At 48.6% G+C, this 14,315-nt stretch overlaps 1 protein-coding gene across 7 annotated transcripts in view; it reads left to right on the forward strand.

Annotated features, from left to right (window-relative positions):
- The first annotated feature begins 1,209 nt into the window (after positions 1-1,209).
- Positions 1,210-14,315, forward strand: part of LOC4578011 (sodium/potassium/calcium exchanger Nckx30C) — a 71,320-nt gene continuing 58,214 nt past the window's right edge. For 3 of the 7 annotated variants that reach the window (XM_061654687.1, XM_061654694.1, XM_061654695.1), the window contains exons 1-2: positions 1,210-1,474; positions 2,632-3,997. In XM_061654687.1, the coding sequence (XP_061510671.1) occupies positions 3,175-3,997 (823 nt within the window). In that variant the 5' untranslated portion in view covers positions 1,210-1,474; positions 2,632-3,174. Of the gene's footprint in view, positions 1,475-1,516; positions 1,675-2,631; positions 3,998-14,315 lie in introns of those variants that run through there. The other 4 variants (XM_061654688.1, XM_061654692.1, XM_061654691.1 and 1 more) reach the window with 4 other exon arrangements.

The raw sequence follows: 14,315 nt of genomic DNA on the forward strand, positions 1-14,315 counted from the left end.
GGTGTGTCTGTGTGTCGGTGAGCGTGGAGAGTAATTTGCAGTTTTGCAGCTTTACGAGAGGGCTCTGGAGAGCTTGCGCCCTAGCTTTCCACGGTCACGGCGTACTTATTAGCTCACCGGGAAGGGGCGGGTGTGAGGCTGCCGAGAGGAAGGGTGCTTGTGCGGTTCGGACTTTGGAATGTTTTCAATAGCGTACGGGCACGATCGTCTAGTGCCGGGCGGGTGGATATTTTTATAAACGGAGGAATTTTTATGAATTTCGCTATTGCTAGAGAAAAAAAACAGAATACTTTGATATGCATATTTAACGACCATTTTTATTGAAATGGATTGTCTCTATAGGGCTGGTGGAAAAAAACTCTACTTGTTATCTAAGATGTTATGCATATCTAAAGGTGTTGAAAAAAGTGCGTAAATTTAACTTTTTTTAAATAAGTTATGTTACTTTTCATATTTCTAATCCTTTGCTGGAATTATTTGAAAGACTCAGTCAGTGTGACTACACGACCCGATCAAGCGTTGAACCCGCTCCGTCTGTTTTGGCTTACCACTGTGAATGAAACAGCCCGTGGTGAATGTGTGACACCGACTAAACCGAAGAAAGCCTCTTGATTCGAATGAACTCACACACGTTTGCGCTGTTTATGTATGTGTGCGTGTGTGTGTAATTGTTCTTTTTTTCGAAAATGGAACCAGATCATTTCAGCCATTTGATTTACAGCTGATGAAAATTAACGCGAGCGCACGAAAAGCGTTCGCTCTGGACGGTGAAAGAGACAGACGCTGCAGGAGAGCGCGTGAGCGAAGGCGAAGCTTTTGCTCACGAAACACTTCCCAAAGCTCGTGTAGAAACCTCCCCACCCCAAGGAGCAAACGGGCAAGCTTTCACTCCGTTTTGTCTCCCCTTGAGATACCGGAAAAAGGAATCACACGGGAGAGTCAAGCTGGTTTCGCCTCTCTGCTAAACTGGTGCAAGGATCCATTCGGTAGGCTAGGTTTTATCGACAAAATTTTCCACTCCCGAGGTCCAGATAGGTCCCGAGCGTGTTTATCTGTGTGTGTGTGTGTGTGTGTGTGTGTGTGTGTGAAATGCCAGTGAGTATGAGCATCGAAAAACGAAGCCATTGCCAACAGGAGACGGAAATACACAGCGAGCGAACCGAACCGAACCAGCCACCAGTGCCAGTGCCAGTGTCCGAATGGCCCCAGTCTCTTCCCAGGCAGTGGCCCTGCCGTAGCAAGTGTCCCCTGTGCAAAACAAAAACCCGAACGCTGCGCCGAACAACCCGCCGCGAGCGAGCGAAAAGAGAGCTTTTCAAGGGGCGCAAGGCAGGACCAGCGATGATGCGATGCACATTCCGTGGCTCTCGCGCTGCTACCTGGTGTTCAGTTCGTGCGCGTCCACTGCGATAACAATACCTCGGTTTGGATTCCCCTTTGTATATATAAACTATACTAGTACGGTTTTCTTCTGGTAACAATAAACAAAATTGCACCGTTTAGCACACCCAGTTCTTCTTTTTTGGTTTTTTTTTGCAACATCCAACGAAGAAAAAAAAACCCTTTTACTGTAACGCCTAAAGTTAGGCAACGGCTACCGAATTGCTTGTACTGCGCGCGAACCTACCATTCGTTTGCCTGTGTGTGTCTGTGCGTGTTTGTGCTTGTGTGTATGTGAGTGTTTGGGAAGGGAAAAAAGGGCAGAAACAAAAGCGAAAAATCCCCCATTTTCCCATAGAGCCACGGCAGACAGCACGGAAAAAGGGAAGCAGCAGGACCCCTGAATCACTGCAATCGTTGGCCCCATTGTAGGGGACCCCAGGAAAGTTTTCCCATTTGCCAGCTTCAGCTGAGGGTTCTTTTACGGGTGTGTGCGTGTGACTGTGTGACGAATAAAAAAAACGGGAATCCTGTACGCGGTGTGCCTGTGTGTGCGTGTGTGTGCATTACAGTGTGTGTCTCGATCGGTGAATTATAACGCAATGTTCCGCTTTGGCAGTAAGCCAAAAGCGTTTCGTGCAAAGAGAAGAAAAAATGTGAAATAAACACCTCACCCGTAGAAAAAAAAACCTCCAAGTCAGTAGAGTGAGGTGAAGAAGGAAAAGAGAAGCAAATACAGGAAAAACACACTCGCTCAGAAAGCTCCCTTTTTTGCTTGCTTGCTCGATTGCTCGTGGTGTGAAAATTCATCGTTTGTCGGTGCAAAACGGGCCAAGCCTTGTAGCCTGCTCCTAGAGAAGCTCGCATAGAGGAGCAAGCTCCCCAACCTGACTGCCGTGCCGACATTTTCACCTTCCCCTCGCGACCGTGCTCGGCCCTGTTAGTGTTGTGTTGGTGCTGGATACAACTGTGGTTGGGTCGGTTTCCCGGGCACACAGCTAACAGCTGCCCGGCCTCCCCCGGCTACAAGGGAAACCCTCGCGCACACCTACAGACACACGCACTTAGAGAGTTTTGTACGGTGAAACTCGCTGGAATCCTGTGAACGAAAACTGGGAAAATCCTTATCGTTGCCCTTTTAAGATCTAGTAGCTGAATTTGTGTGTGTCTGTGTTTTCTACCCTCCCTTCCTTCCATAATCCCTTTCTAAGCGTCATTCCCTGTTTTTTTCTTGAAAACTCACCCTTGCAGCTCATCGATCTGACCAGATGTAGTGGTTTCGGTGTCAGTTCAAGACCCTCTAGCACATTCGTACGAAAGTTTCGAAAGCCGTGAAAATTAGTGTGTACCCCTCTGTCTCACAACCTCTGTTTGCCCGTGCGTCTGGCCCACCCCCTGCAGCAACACCTTCAACAAACACCGAGTGTCCAGTGTCCGCGGCTGCCGGAAATCGACGCTTCAGCGACCGCGCTGTGTGCAGGAACGGCCAACGGCCGTCTGAGCAGGAAGTGAAGGAGTGAGAACGTGTTCCACTTCAAAACCGGGGAAACAGAACACACATAAAAAGAGAGAGGGCGAGTGAGTGAGAGAGTGTGTGTGTGTGAGAGAAAGAAAGAGAGAAAGGAAGTTTCAGCGCCCCACCCCTTCCTGCTCCGATTCGGAAGCGACGGGTACGGAAGCCCTCTCGGACGCACCGCGACGCCATGCCCACGAGACGCTACCCTTGATAGGGAGACGGCGTTCCTTTTTTTCCTTGGAGAAAGGGTCCCTTTTTCTGACCAAAAAAAGGACGCAATGAAGCTAGCACCGTCGCTCTCACTACTGTCCTCGCCGTCGCCGTCGGGACCTTCGTCGTCGTCGTTGTCGCTACCAGCATCGGTCGTCGGAACGATGCACCAGCCAACCGCAGCGTGTCGTAGCCGAAAGCTAACCACCACCACTACTACTACTACTAATACTACTATCGCTGCTGCTGCTGCTGCTGCTACTATTACTACTACCACTACTACTACTATTGCCACTGTTGATAATAATAAAGCTACCACAGCGATGCACCACCGGGCCGGAACCGGAGGCGCGGGCAGACCGGGCGGTTGCCGCCGAACTGCGGCCGCACCGTCGCCACACCTTGCGCCCTCGCCACCACCTCCAGCAGCTCTGATGATAACAACAACAACAACACCACTACCAGTGCCGGCGTTACTACCTGCCACCTCCCCGCTGGCGTCGTGCGGGATCGAGCTCGAACAGGACACCTGTCACAGTGCGAGGAGGAGGCGCGGTGCGGTGGCGCGGCCACGGCACCACTGCTCCGCGACCAGCACCTCCAGCAATCTCACCACCAGCAACACCACCACCACCACCACCACCAAGACCGCGGCCACCGACGGCAGCAAGTCCCTACGAAGCGTGCCTTGGGGCCCGAGGGGCTCCCTAAGGTTCGGGCTCTCCACCCGCAGCCGGCTGCTGCCCCTGCTCGTGCTCGGGCTTGGCCTCGTTAACCTGCTGCTGCCGGCCAGCCCCGCCAGCGCCGAGTCCCTGTCGGATATGGCACTGTACTACGACCAAAACTCCACATCGCTGCTCTCCGGGACGTCGCTGCTGCAGCTGTCAAATGGTAAATAGCCTTTGCCTGGTCCTTTTTTTCCTGTTTTTGGTTGCTTTTTTCGGGGGACAAGGGAGCTTGTGTGGGAGTGTGTGCGTGTGTGTGTGTGGCAAAGATTCTGATTATTATTTTCGGGCAAACGAATAGAACGAACGAAAAAACGGATTTGTGCCCTCGAATAATCGATATTCCGATAATTCGGGGATCTCGGTTCTAGGAATTTTGCCTAACATCGTTACTTCGCAATAGCGAAGATATGCTTTGGTGATATTTTGCCTCTGTGTGTTTGTGTGTGATTGAGAGAGAGATATAGAGAGAGAAAGAAAGAGAGAGACAAGAGAGCAAGAAAGCGTACGAGCAGTGGGAATAAGGGCTGGCTCATTGGGCAAGACGGCAACCGCTGTGGCCGTCCCTGCGAGCGTTCGTTTTGTTATCTATAGCCATAAAAATCTACCCAGAGGTCACCACCAAGTGGATCACGTTCCGTTTTCTTGGAGATGCCAGCGCACACGTACACAGCGACACGGCGGCACAGACACACCAACGGAGCGTTTGTTGAAAAATTCATTCTACTCCACGCTGATTATGTAATGTCACGCTGTGGCCGCCTGGGGGAAGAGCGAATCTGCTTAATCCAGCGCGCATTTGACGGTCACTGTCTGTCGTTTGTTATCCTTCTTGTTGTGTGTGTGTTTGTGTGTGGGTCCGTGAGCTTATCATCATTCCAATTGCTTCTCAATCAATCAATCATACCCAACACACAGCCGGTTGCTTTCGAGTTAAAAAACAAAACCCCCGATCGGCTTGTTTGGGGGTAGGAACGAGATTAAGGATATTTCAAGGCCAACAACCTACAAGCACACCAAGCACCCTGCTGGCGAATAGCGGACACAGACACAGGTTTCGCCAGGTCGTACCGTGCCCGTGGTCGACGCTCGAATGATGCGAAACCGTCGACACCGCTCACAAATACAGCAAACGGTTCCCACAATTACGACACCCCGACCTGGTGCCTGGCCGGGCGGGTTGTCATCGTGGTGTCCTCGCTCCGCCGTCGTTAGGGAGTATCGATTATCAGGACACCACCGCCAGGAGTGCTGTTGTGGGTGGGAGAGAGAGAGAAAGAGGAAAAATGATAGAGATAGAGAGTAATTCTCAGAAAAAGGGCAACAGGAATGGGAAGAGCACACGGGATCGAAAAACCGTTTTCGTAAAGTAGCTTCAAGGTGCAGAAGGTTTCGAAGGGATTCACCACAACCGCGCACAGGTATATGGTGTAGTGCTCTTCATGAGCACACGCACACACAAACACACACACATAGACAAACGCTGTCGTTGTCGGAACTCGCTGGGGGTTTTCGGCCCCGGTACTACCGAAGGGAATACGACGCACCGTTTCGCTCGCTCTCGCTCTCTTGCGCTTGGTTCGGTTCGGTATCCTTGCCGATCCGTTTTGAGCAGAGCATAGCGAAGCGAGTCCTTGCGCTCCTGCGAGTTTTGCAAGCTTCACGTGATTTTCCCATCGTGTGCTCTACTTGCTGCACCTGCCCCTCAATGCTGGGGAGCTTTTGTGCAGAGCGGAATACAGCGAAAGAGAGCGGGAGAGTGTGTGAGATAAGGGTTCCATAGGCGGCGAGCGTGCCGTACTGGGAAACGTGGGAGAAGAGTGTAGTTAACCGAATTGGGTAACACGTGCTCTAATGGCTACGCCGAGAAACGCACCCGTTTCTACAAGCAAAAGCTTTAGGGCTCGCTGAAATGATTTGTGGGGATTTCCAAGGGAAACAAACAACGCGCACCAGCAGCTCGTTGATGGAGAATTTAGATCGTAAATGTGTATTTTTGAACACGATTATGGTTTATTGCGTTTGTATTTTAAATCAGTTAATAGATGAATCAGTACTGATAATCAGCAAGACGATTGGAAATACACAATTCTTATTGTTAAAGCCAATTCATACGTAGTTGATTTACAAGGCACCAGGCGCATCCATCGGGTTAGCGCCTAGATGTATGCAATTGTATTTGGATTAAAAATCTACAAAGTACAAGGCGCATCCATTGGAAAAATTTAGTACCGCCGCATTACCAGACGATTTTATTTCTCTAATGGACATTTTGTTATGTACTTTGTACAAATTATTTACTTTATCTATAAAGAAAAAATATGTCACAAAGCCACCGTTTTAGAACATTGCAAAAACCCAACATTGATTATAAACAACTACTGAGTGAAGCTCTTTATAGCATCGTTTGTTGGCTTACTGTTCGTTTCGTTCGTCTAACAATACACCCATCTCGAGACGATTGTAGTGATACAATGAAGCAAAAATAGATAGCAACAAAAGGACAAAGCGAATGCAAAAAAAAACAACAACACAACTACAAGCAAACCATTTCATTGCTAAAGTGTTGATTATGAAAATAGCAAACATCCTTGAGAGTTACATAACAACAAACAACCAGTGCCTTGTGCACCGTGAATCAATCCCAGCCCGAAACAATTCACCGGTGAATGAACGGTGAAATAACGAACGAGCGTCAAGCTCTTTTGCCCGTTCGCGCTCCCGTATATTTATTTCAAACAAAAGTGCCTCATTAAGCAATGAAAAGGATTCAATAGAGAGCGAAACAAAAAAAAATGGCGAAAGGCACACAAACGGTAGCAACTAAAAATAATTTTTACTCTTTCATCGCTACCGCGAAATCCCGCACGGAAAGTTTCCATTTATTTCAACCATCGGTGCAAAACTTTCACTTCGCGGTACGGCGATGCAATCTTTTTTTTTTTTCTCCAGCTCCGTTGCCCCCGTTCCTCCCTCCTTTTTGTGCCCTTTCGTGTAGTGGTGGCTTTGCCCACTTTCGCACGCTCATCGTGCTTGATATTCATCTTTAATCGGACGGAATCGGAATGCACGCGGCTGGCCAACCAACTACCTCCTCCCCAGGGGTTGGCTACATTTCAGCTTCGGATTTGAGATTGATCGCGCGCCTTTCTTTCCTGACCTCTCTCTCCCCCCCTCTTCGCGCTCTTCTCCTTCATAGCCAAGGGTAGGGTATTGAAAAATGAAACAATTTTACAAAATGTCAAAAGCGTTTAAACTCATTAAAACTATTTCATTTCTCGGTTCGCTCCCGCGTCTTGGTTCGTCCTTTCCCAAGGCACATCGGCGTCACAGCTGGATGGCAATGTTGGAGGTTGTGTGTTTTTTTACCCTTTCTCTCACTCTCTCTCTCTCTCTACACCAAAGTTTGCCTTTTCTGAACGCTTTCTGCTTCGTAAATTTCGACTTTCACAAGTTCACAATTATGACGGTTTCGATCGAACCTTTACCTTGGCAGAGTGCGCAGCTTGGTGAATTTTAGCCCCCCCCAAGTTGGGTGAACTCCGAATGCTTGATCGTAAAATTCTAAAATAGTTCTCGAAACTACAAACCGCTTCCAAAGCCTTCCGGCCTAGGCGTTCGCTTTCGTTCCTTCCACTTCCAAGGGCGGTAGAAAAAATCAATAGCAAAGAATGTTATTAATCCGATTTGGGATGGTGGCAGGTGGGCAGGGGGTGCGAAAATACGTTTCACCGTATAATGAAATAAAACCCAATCCGACACCCTCGGGTGAAGGTGTTAATCCGATGTTTGTGTGTATGTGTGTGTGTTTGTGTGCGCACTCCAGAGAAGGAACATTCCAATTCCATAATACATGACCCGAACGGTGCAAGTGACAGAGCGTGTAAAGCTCCTGGCCCCGTGTCCTTTACACTATCACGCGAATATTTCAAAGCCGAAAAAGGTGTCGAGTCAGTTGTCGAGTCTATACTACACTACGAAAGCATGCACAGAATGAAAAGAAAAATGCGCCAGCTAAAGGGAAAAAAACTTTCATTTGGCACCCGCTGCCAAGGTGTGAAAAAGGCACCACATTGACGCGCGATCGGACGCTTCAAGAGCACTGAACACTGAATTCGGTCGCGAACTGTGGTTCCCCCGTACGCCGTGCCGCGCAGCGCAACCACGATTGCTTAACGAAACAAATGAAACATTCCTCCGCAATGACAGCGAATGTAAATGTCAAACTCCTACGAGTAACATCATAAATCCGCTAGTTGGCATGAAATAGCTGTTGTGCCGCAGGGGTTGGCTGGCGCCTGGGGGCGTCCACGAGCAAGCAGGTAAATGATGATGATCATTACAACATACCGTCACGGAAGGGTGCGCTGCAGCGCGGGAAAGGAGACAGGCGAAGAAAGTAAATCGAATCAGGGAATGCGCGTGTTCGGCGGGTGCCGGAAGAATGACCTTTTGGGGCAGGGATTTTAATCGTGCCGGGATGGGAGATGGGGCGGCATTTTTGATTCACTTGAAACTGTCCTCAAGCTGGGACGGAGTGATTTTCCAGAGAAGGTGAAATGTTAAGCAGTACTTAAAAATACTTACACCGAATTTTGTAGTGAAATGAAACAGGGAAGTAAATGATTTTCCTTTCCAAGTCCTTCATTCGTCGTCGTCGTCCTTCAACTTGTACGAGCGAAACAGAAAAAAGCCTTTAATTCGTATGAAAAAGTAAACCAAAAGTATTACTTTCCATGTCGTTCACTATCTGTACAACAGCACAGCACACGAAAAGCGGACAAGAAGCGAAAGCTTCAACCTCCCCGGGACCCTTTAGTACTGATTTTGATGTTGTCTTCGTTCGCCGTAAGCCCCGTGAGCGTACGCCGTTTCCGTGGGCGGGATGTTATGCTGCCAGCGCTACGCCACCAACCGCACCACATTGCGTATTGACTTATGCAAATCAGCAACCATAAAAGCCTTTACTGTCAGGAGAGGCCCTTTTCTCCTGTGTGTGTGTGTGTGTGTGTGTGTGTGTGTGTGCGTGTGTATTTGCGTGTGCGACACAGTGGGCCAATATGTTGGCTTTCATGTTTCCTTCGTTTCGTTGCCTGGCTTGTCGAGGACTGGTGTATATTTTGGATCAAGATTATTTCCTTTTTATCCTCCACCCTGCTTCCCCCCGCACAAACTGCAAGCTTCTTGAGTTCCCTTTTATGTTAGAGCTCGCCATCAACATCTTGCTGGGAAAACCGCGGAAAGGGTGCGCGGGTACGAACACTACACAACACACACCGTGCAACGTCAGAAATGATTCCGCGGTCAGCGGAGGAAGGCCCTGGCCTGGCGCGAGGAAGATGATTTCGAGTGGCTTATGTTCTTGTGCCTGTGTGTGAGTGTGTGTATGTGTCTTCCTTAGAAATATTCTTTGTCATATTTTCCCACCGCCTTCTTTCCCGTACAGATGGACGTCCCGTTTACAGCACGTGAAGCGAATGAGTACGTTCGCTACGATACAATCACGAACAACGAACAACTCCGTTTTGCGTACTTGCCCTGTAGTCGATGCTCGAAACCGATCGGGTTGGTTATGTTTTATTTATGCGAAACAATTCCACTCCAAATACTGCTTCCTCCTGCGCCGCTCCCAGGCCAACCAGGCGGACCTTGGAAGTTTGAAAACTTACTTGGAAATATTTATTATATTTCCACATCGCTCGGGTTGAGATTCAAATTTCGGGGGTGACCTTCTCGCTTTACCCGTTGCCTGTTTTTTTTTTTCAACCGGTCCGGTAAATGTTCTAATATTGTATTCACTTCTGAAAAGCAAGATAGGGAGCGCTCTGCCTCTTGATGCTGGTAGCTTCCCATCTTGCACCGTGGCCAACCCAGTGACACTCACTGTAGCGCAAGGACGATGAATGCCGGTACGGCCGAAATGTTTAACGAGCCCGCTTGCCCGCAACACCCGGAGAAAAGTGGCCAGGCAAAGATGGGGGGAGAGAGAGAAAAAATCGACAAAAATCGAACACATCAACGAGCGAATGTTTGCGTTTTCCTTCGCCATTCTCTGCGCGACTTCACCACCATCAAGTTTACGGCTTCCAGCTTCCCGTGCACAGGGTTATGGGAAGATTCGAGCAGAATTTGTTTCCTCTTATGTTTTCCAATCAATTTCGACAAAGTTACGACTGATTTCTGTTCTGCTTTTCGCCCCCTTACTTTCCCTCCTCCCCTCACATTTCGCCCAGGAGCGGCGGCGGTAGTTCGCTGTGTTGTTCGCTTTTATTTGTGTGTTTGTGTTTCCGTTTTCCTTCCTCTTTGGGCCGGGCCGGGCGGGATGTTTTCGATTGTTTTAGATTTATCAACCACTTTGTATGGTGGCAGGCCGGTGTGTTTGGTGCTGTGTCCTTTTACATGCGCTACACGCGACCTTGACACGTGCTGTAATGGGATGCTATTTGCTTTCACTTGTTGGGGGATTGTTTGAGTTATTGTTGTTTGTTGCTCTCTATCGGTTTGCTCTGCTGTTGCTATTGAGGGGAGGAGGGAGCTGCGGGGAGAGTGGTAAAAAGTTATGATGAATTATGTTGGAAAAGATTTTACTAACAAGGAACTGGAAGAAAAGTTCATTATAACCGTAACTATGCAAGCAGTTGACAACAGTGAAACATTTCAAGAGTATACTATGAAATATTTCAAATACACTCAAAAACCTGTCGTTATTGCCTTTTTTCCTACATTGTTGTTAATTTACGTTGACAAGGCTTTTAAAATGTGTTTCATGCTTCAAAGGAATTAAATTTGACAACCTCATTCAATCACTTAGTCAAGTTGTCATGAGAAACAGTCATTAGGGCACTAAGCGAAAAGCCACAAAGATGGATCTCTACCTTCCACTGGTGACCGCTTACACATGTTTATATTTGTGCTTAACTCTAGCCAGTAGGTCATCTACCCATCTCCATCCACTGCTTGATTGGCTTCCATCGCTTCTAGCAACCGGCTAAAATGCTTAAAACTCTTCAGCTGCAGCCGAATAAAAAAAAAACCTGCAAAAATCAGAACAGAACAACAGCAAAGCACAGTCCCTCACAGCACACACACAGTACACAATCTGTGGCGAGTGTAGCGCACGGTGTGCATACAAAAACACGCAAATGAAAATGGTCATTATGATTTCAGCTGTAATGTAATGCGCCAACCCGCACACGAGGCACCTGGTCCGGTGGCCCGGTGGTAGAATACATTTCGAGTCGCTCCACTCGCCGCCAGAATGCGATGGGAGCGATTCAGCGATGAAATAGGTCAAGTGATTGTGCTCCTTCGCAGTGCCAATGCACAGTGCCCACGCGAAAGCAACGCGCCGAAACCAGCAATGCCAGAGCAGTGCTTAAAACCCCGTTCTGAGCCGAGCTGTGTATGCCGAGGTGTAAGCGCGCAAAGCACAATGCACATGCCGCGGAGAACCCAAAAGACGGCCACAGAACGAACGAAAGAATGCTCGAGGTCACGGTACCACGTACGCCGCGAGTGGTAGAACGAATACCTCGCCCACCCATAGGGGTTGTGGGTTGCGGCGTGGTTCGTACGTGGTGGTGTTACATCTGTTCTCTGGCTGCCACTCCCGGGTGCCTGGGTCGGACGAGAGTGTCTGCCTTTCGGAAATTATCATTTTATGTGCGATATAAACATGAGATAGCGCTGCTCCAGCTGGACGCGCTCTATGCGAAGGAGGTCGAGTGAATTAATTCGCCCAAATGGAAGACACTCCAAGCCGTCGGCGTGTGGCCGGCCCTAGCAGCAACCCTTTCTGGAGGAGAAAGTGAATGAGAGAATGGGTGGCAAGGATGGAACAATGCATGGAATTGTTTTCCCGATGCTTGCACCAAACATTCAGCCCGGATTGACAATAATGCTGCCCCTGCCGTGTGGCCTAGTTGTTTGGGCAATGCCCATTTTCGGCACAGAAAACTGTCAAGGACTCGTGGGGCGGCGGGTTCTGGGTCGGAGGGTTTATTGTAAAGCGGAAGCCCGAAAACTTTCTAGCAGAAAACGGGGTTTGGTCATTGGAATTGGCGCGCCATAACTAATGGGGTTGGCCGGGCCGGGCCGCTATCTAGTTCCATCCATCTGACCCAGTCGAAACAATCGGTACAAGGAAATTGGGAGAGACTAGGGGAGAGAGAGAGAGAGTGAGGGAAATTTATTAGCAGTAACCTTGAGCGGAATATGGTACCACAATTCTGGTAAATGATGATTCGTACATAACCAGACCGGAAGGCTCGGCACAAAGGCACCGAGTGGCTAGGGCAAGATTAAAAGTATTCTGTGGAACTTGTTCCATGTGGATTGGAGAAAACCAGAATTTGTGTAGAATATTTGTGCATTGCTAGCTCTGCTCACGTTTTGCTTACAACTGGATCGATGCGATGGAATAGTAATAAAAGGCTTTTGTTGTGCAGATTGCATACTTTAAGGCTGTTTTGTGCTATCATTGCACACAATCCCGCAACAAAAGCTCTTTCTTTGATTTAAAATTGAAGTGCCGCCAAGGGATAATCAGTTAGTATGTTTAAGCTTTACGAGTTACTTGACTTGAATGCCATTGTTGACACACACAAAAGAGAAGTACGCAAGTAAATGAACGTCTTGACCCAGATTTTTGTGTTTAGATAAACGATGCAAAACCCTCCCAACCTCACGTTGCATTAGCTAATTTTATCCTCTCCAGCCAAAATAAAAAGGACCGAAGAAAAAAGCTTAATGAATATCGTGGCTGAGTTACATGGTTGCCATTCTTAGGAAAATGGTTCATAAATTCCTCCTTCCCGCCAAGCTGCCGCTCCGGTCGCCGCAAGGTTAACTAGGGGATAAGCAGAAAGATTCAATTTCTTGGCACGCTGTGGCAAAGAGCAGAGGAAACAAAAAGAAACTCTCTCTTTTTCGTCACTATAGTTACCCCTCCCTTTAATTTCGTACAAAGCTCCCCCATTTCTGGAGCGACACAATTCCCGCCCTTTGTGCTCCGGCCGTGGCGTGTCCTCGCCTCAAGTTTCGTTGAAAGTTTTTTTGCCATCATCCAGCATGAAAATAGGAAAAAAAGACGAGAGCATAATGTCACACGCTGCAATCAGCACGAATGAAAGCAGCTCGAGCGGCGCGCGGTGACCGATCCGTATTCGAAACAATTGGCGGGACGCTCGTCCCCCTCCCCCGCTTGGGTGGGATGAATAAAAGGAAAAGTCTATATAATGAAATCCCCTTATTATCGTGAATTATCGCAGGGATTACACAGTGTGGTGGAGTGTTCGGTCGGCGCAACGCGCGCTCGCTCGCTCGCTTGACTTGCGATCCGTGGCGTGGATATTCCATTAAGATATTACACGCCGGAACGCGCGTACCGGCGCGACCCGCGGACAGACAGTTAAATTTGATTAGATAAATTTTATGACCAATTATGAGCAGTGCGCTGTGTATGCGCTTCATAATCCACGGCGGTCGCGTCGTCAGCGGAATTTTGTTCCTCTCGATAGGGACACCATATCGCCGTCGTCGTCGTCGTCGTCCATTAATGGGTCTCCCTCCCTGATTGGGTGCGAACAATCCGGTACAGAGGATCCGTGTTGTGGCAGTATGGGTATGCCGAATTTTTTATGACCCTTACTTGCGCTGCTCGAGTGCCCGTGTGGGGGAAATAATGCAACCATAAGCGGCAGGAAGGTGGAAACTCCTTCCCTACCCGCCTGGCAAAACCAAACGTAGCGAACTTTGCGTGCAATCCTTCATGGTTTTGCAAAAATATTTATCGCTCGGGTTGGGGTGCGTTTTTTTATATTTTGTTTCCTTCTCTGCTGCTCTTCCGTTCCGTGGAGTTGGAGTTCTTAGAAGCTCGTTTCGGGCGTTATGCTTGGCGCTGAAAAGATAAGACCACAAACCACATGATGGCGCATTGGAGAAGAGCTCGAGCAAAGCAAGACACACACAGGAACGAAGCAACCGGCCAGCAATCGCGTCCTTGTGTCGGGTGGTAGTCGAAATGCTAATGCGAATGCGAAATCTAAATTTGAGTGAAAAATATGCGGGCTGCATGGGTGGAAGAGGACGCCGGGCGAGCGAGTGCGCTTTTGATAAAAATCTTTATGGAATTATTTTTGCCTGTTTTCCAGTAAGCAAGTGAGCTGGGAAAATAAAGAAGCCGGCGAGAGTGGCGAAAGCAAAGTGCCGTTTCCTATGGCCCGGGGCGGAAAGAAAAAGGAACGACCAAGACCGAAAATTTCCATACACACCGGTTCGCTGCCGGGCGAACCGCAAAGGCATCCGTCAGCATCCGTGGTAGAACGGTTTGGTCTAAGTGTGTTTCGTTCTTTCTTTTTTTTGTGCTATTCCGGATGCTCCGGATGCGGATGTGTGTAGGAAGCCGGGGTTTCTTCACAAAAAAATGCTGCACAGTGGGAGTGCATGAGGCGAGTGGATGGTCATAAATATGTTTTAATATATTT

The sequence above is a fragment of the Anopheles gambiae genome, chromosome 3 (assembly GCF_943734735.2).
Source record: "Anopheles gambiae chromosome 3, idAnoGambNW_F1_1, whole genome shotgun sequence".
Lineage (NCBI taxonomy): Eukaryota > Metazoa > Arthropoda > Insecta > Diptera > Culicidae > Anopheles > Anopheles gambiae.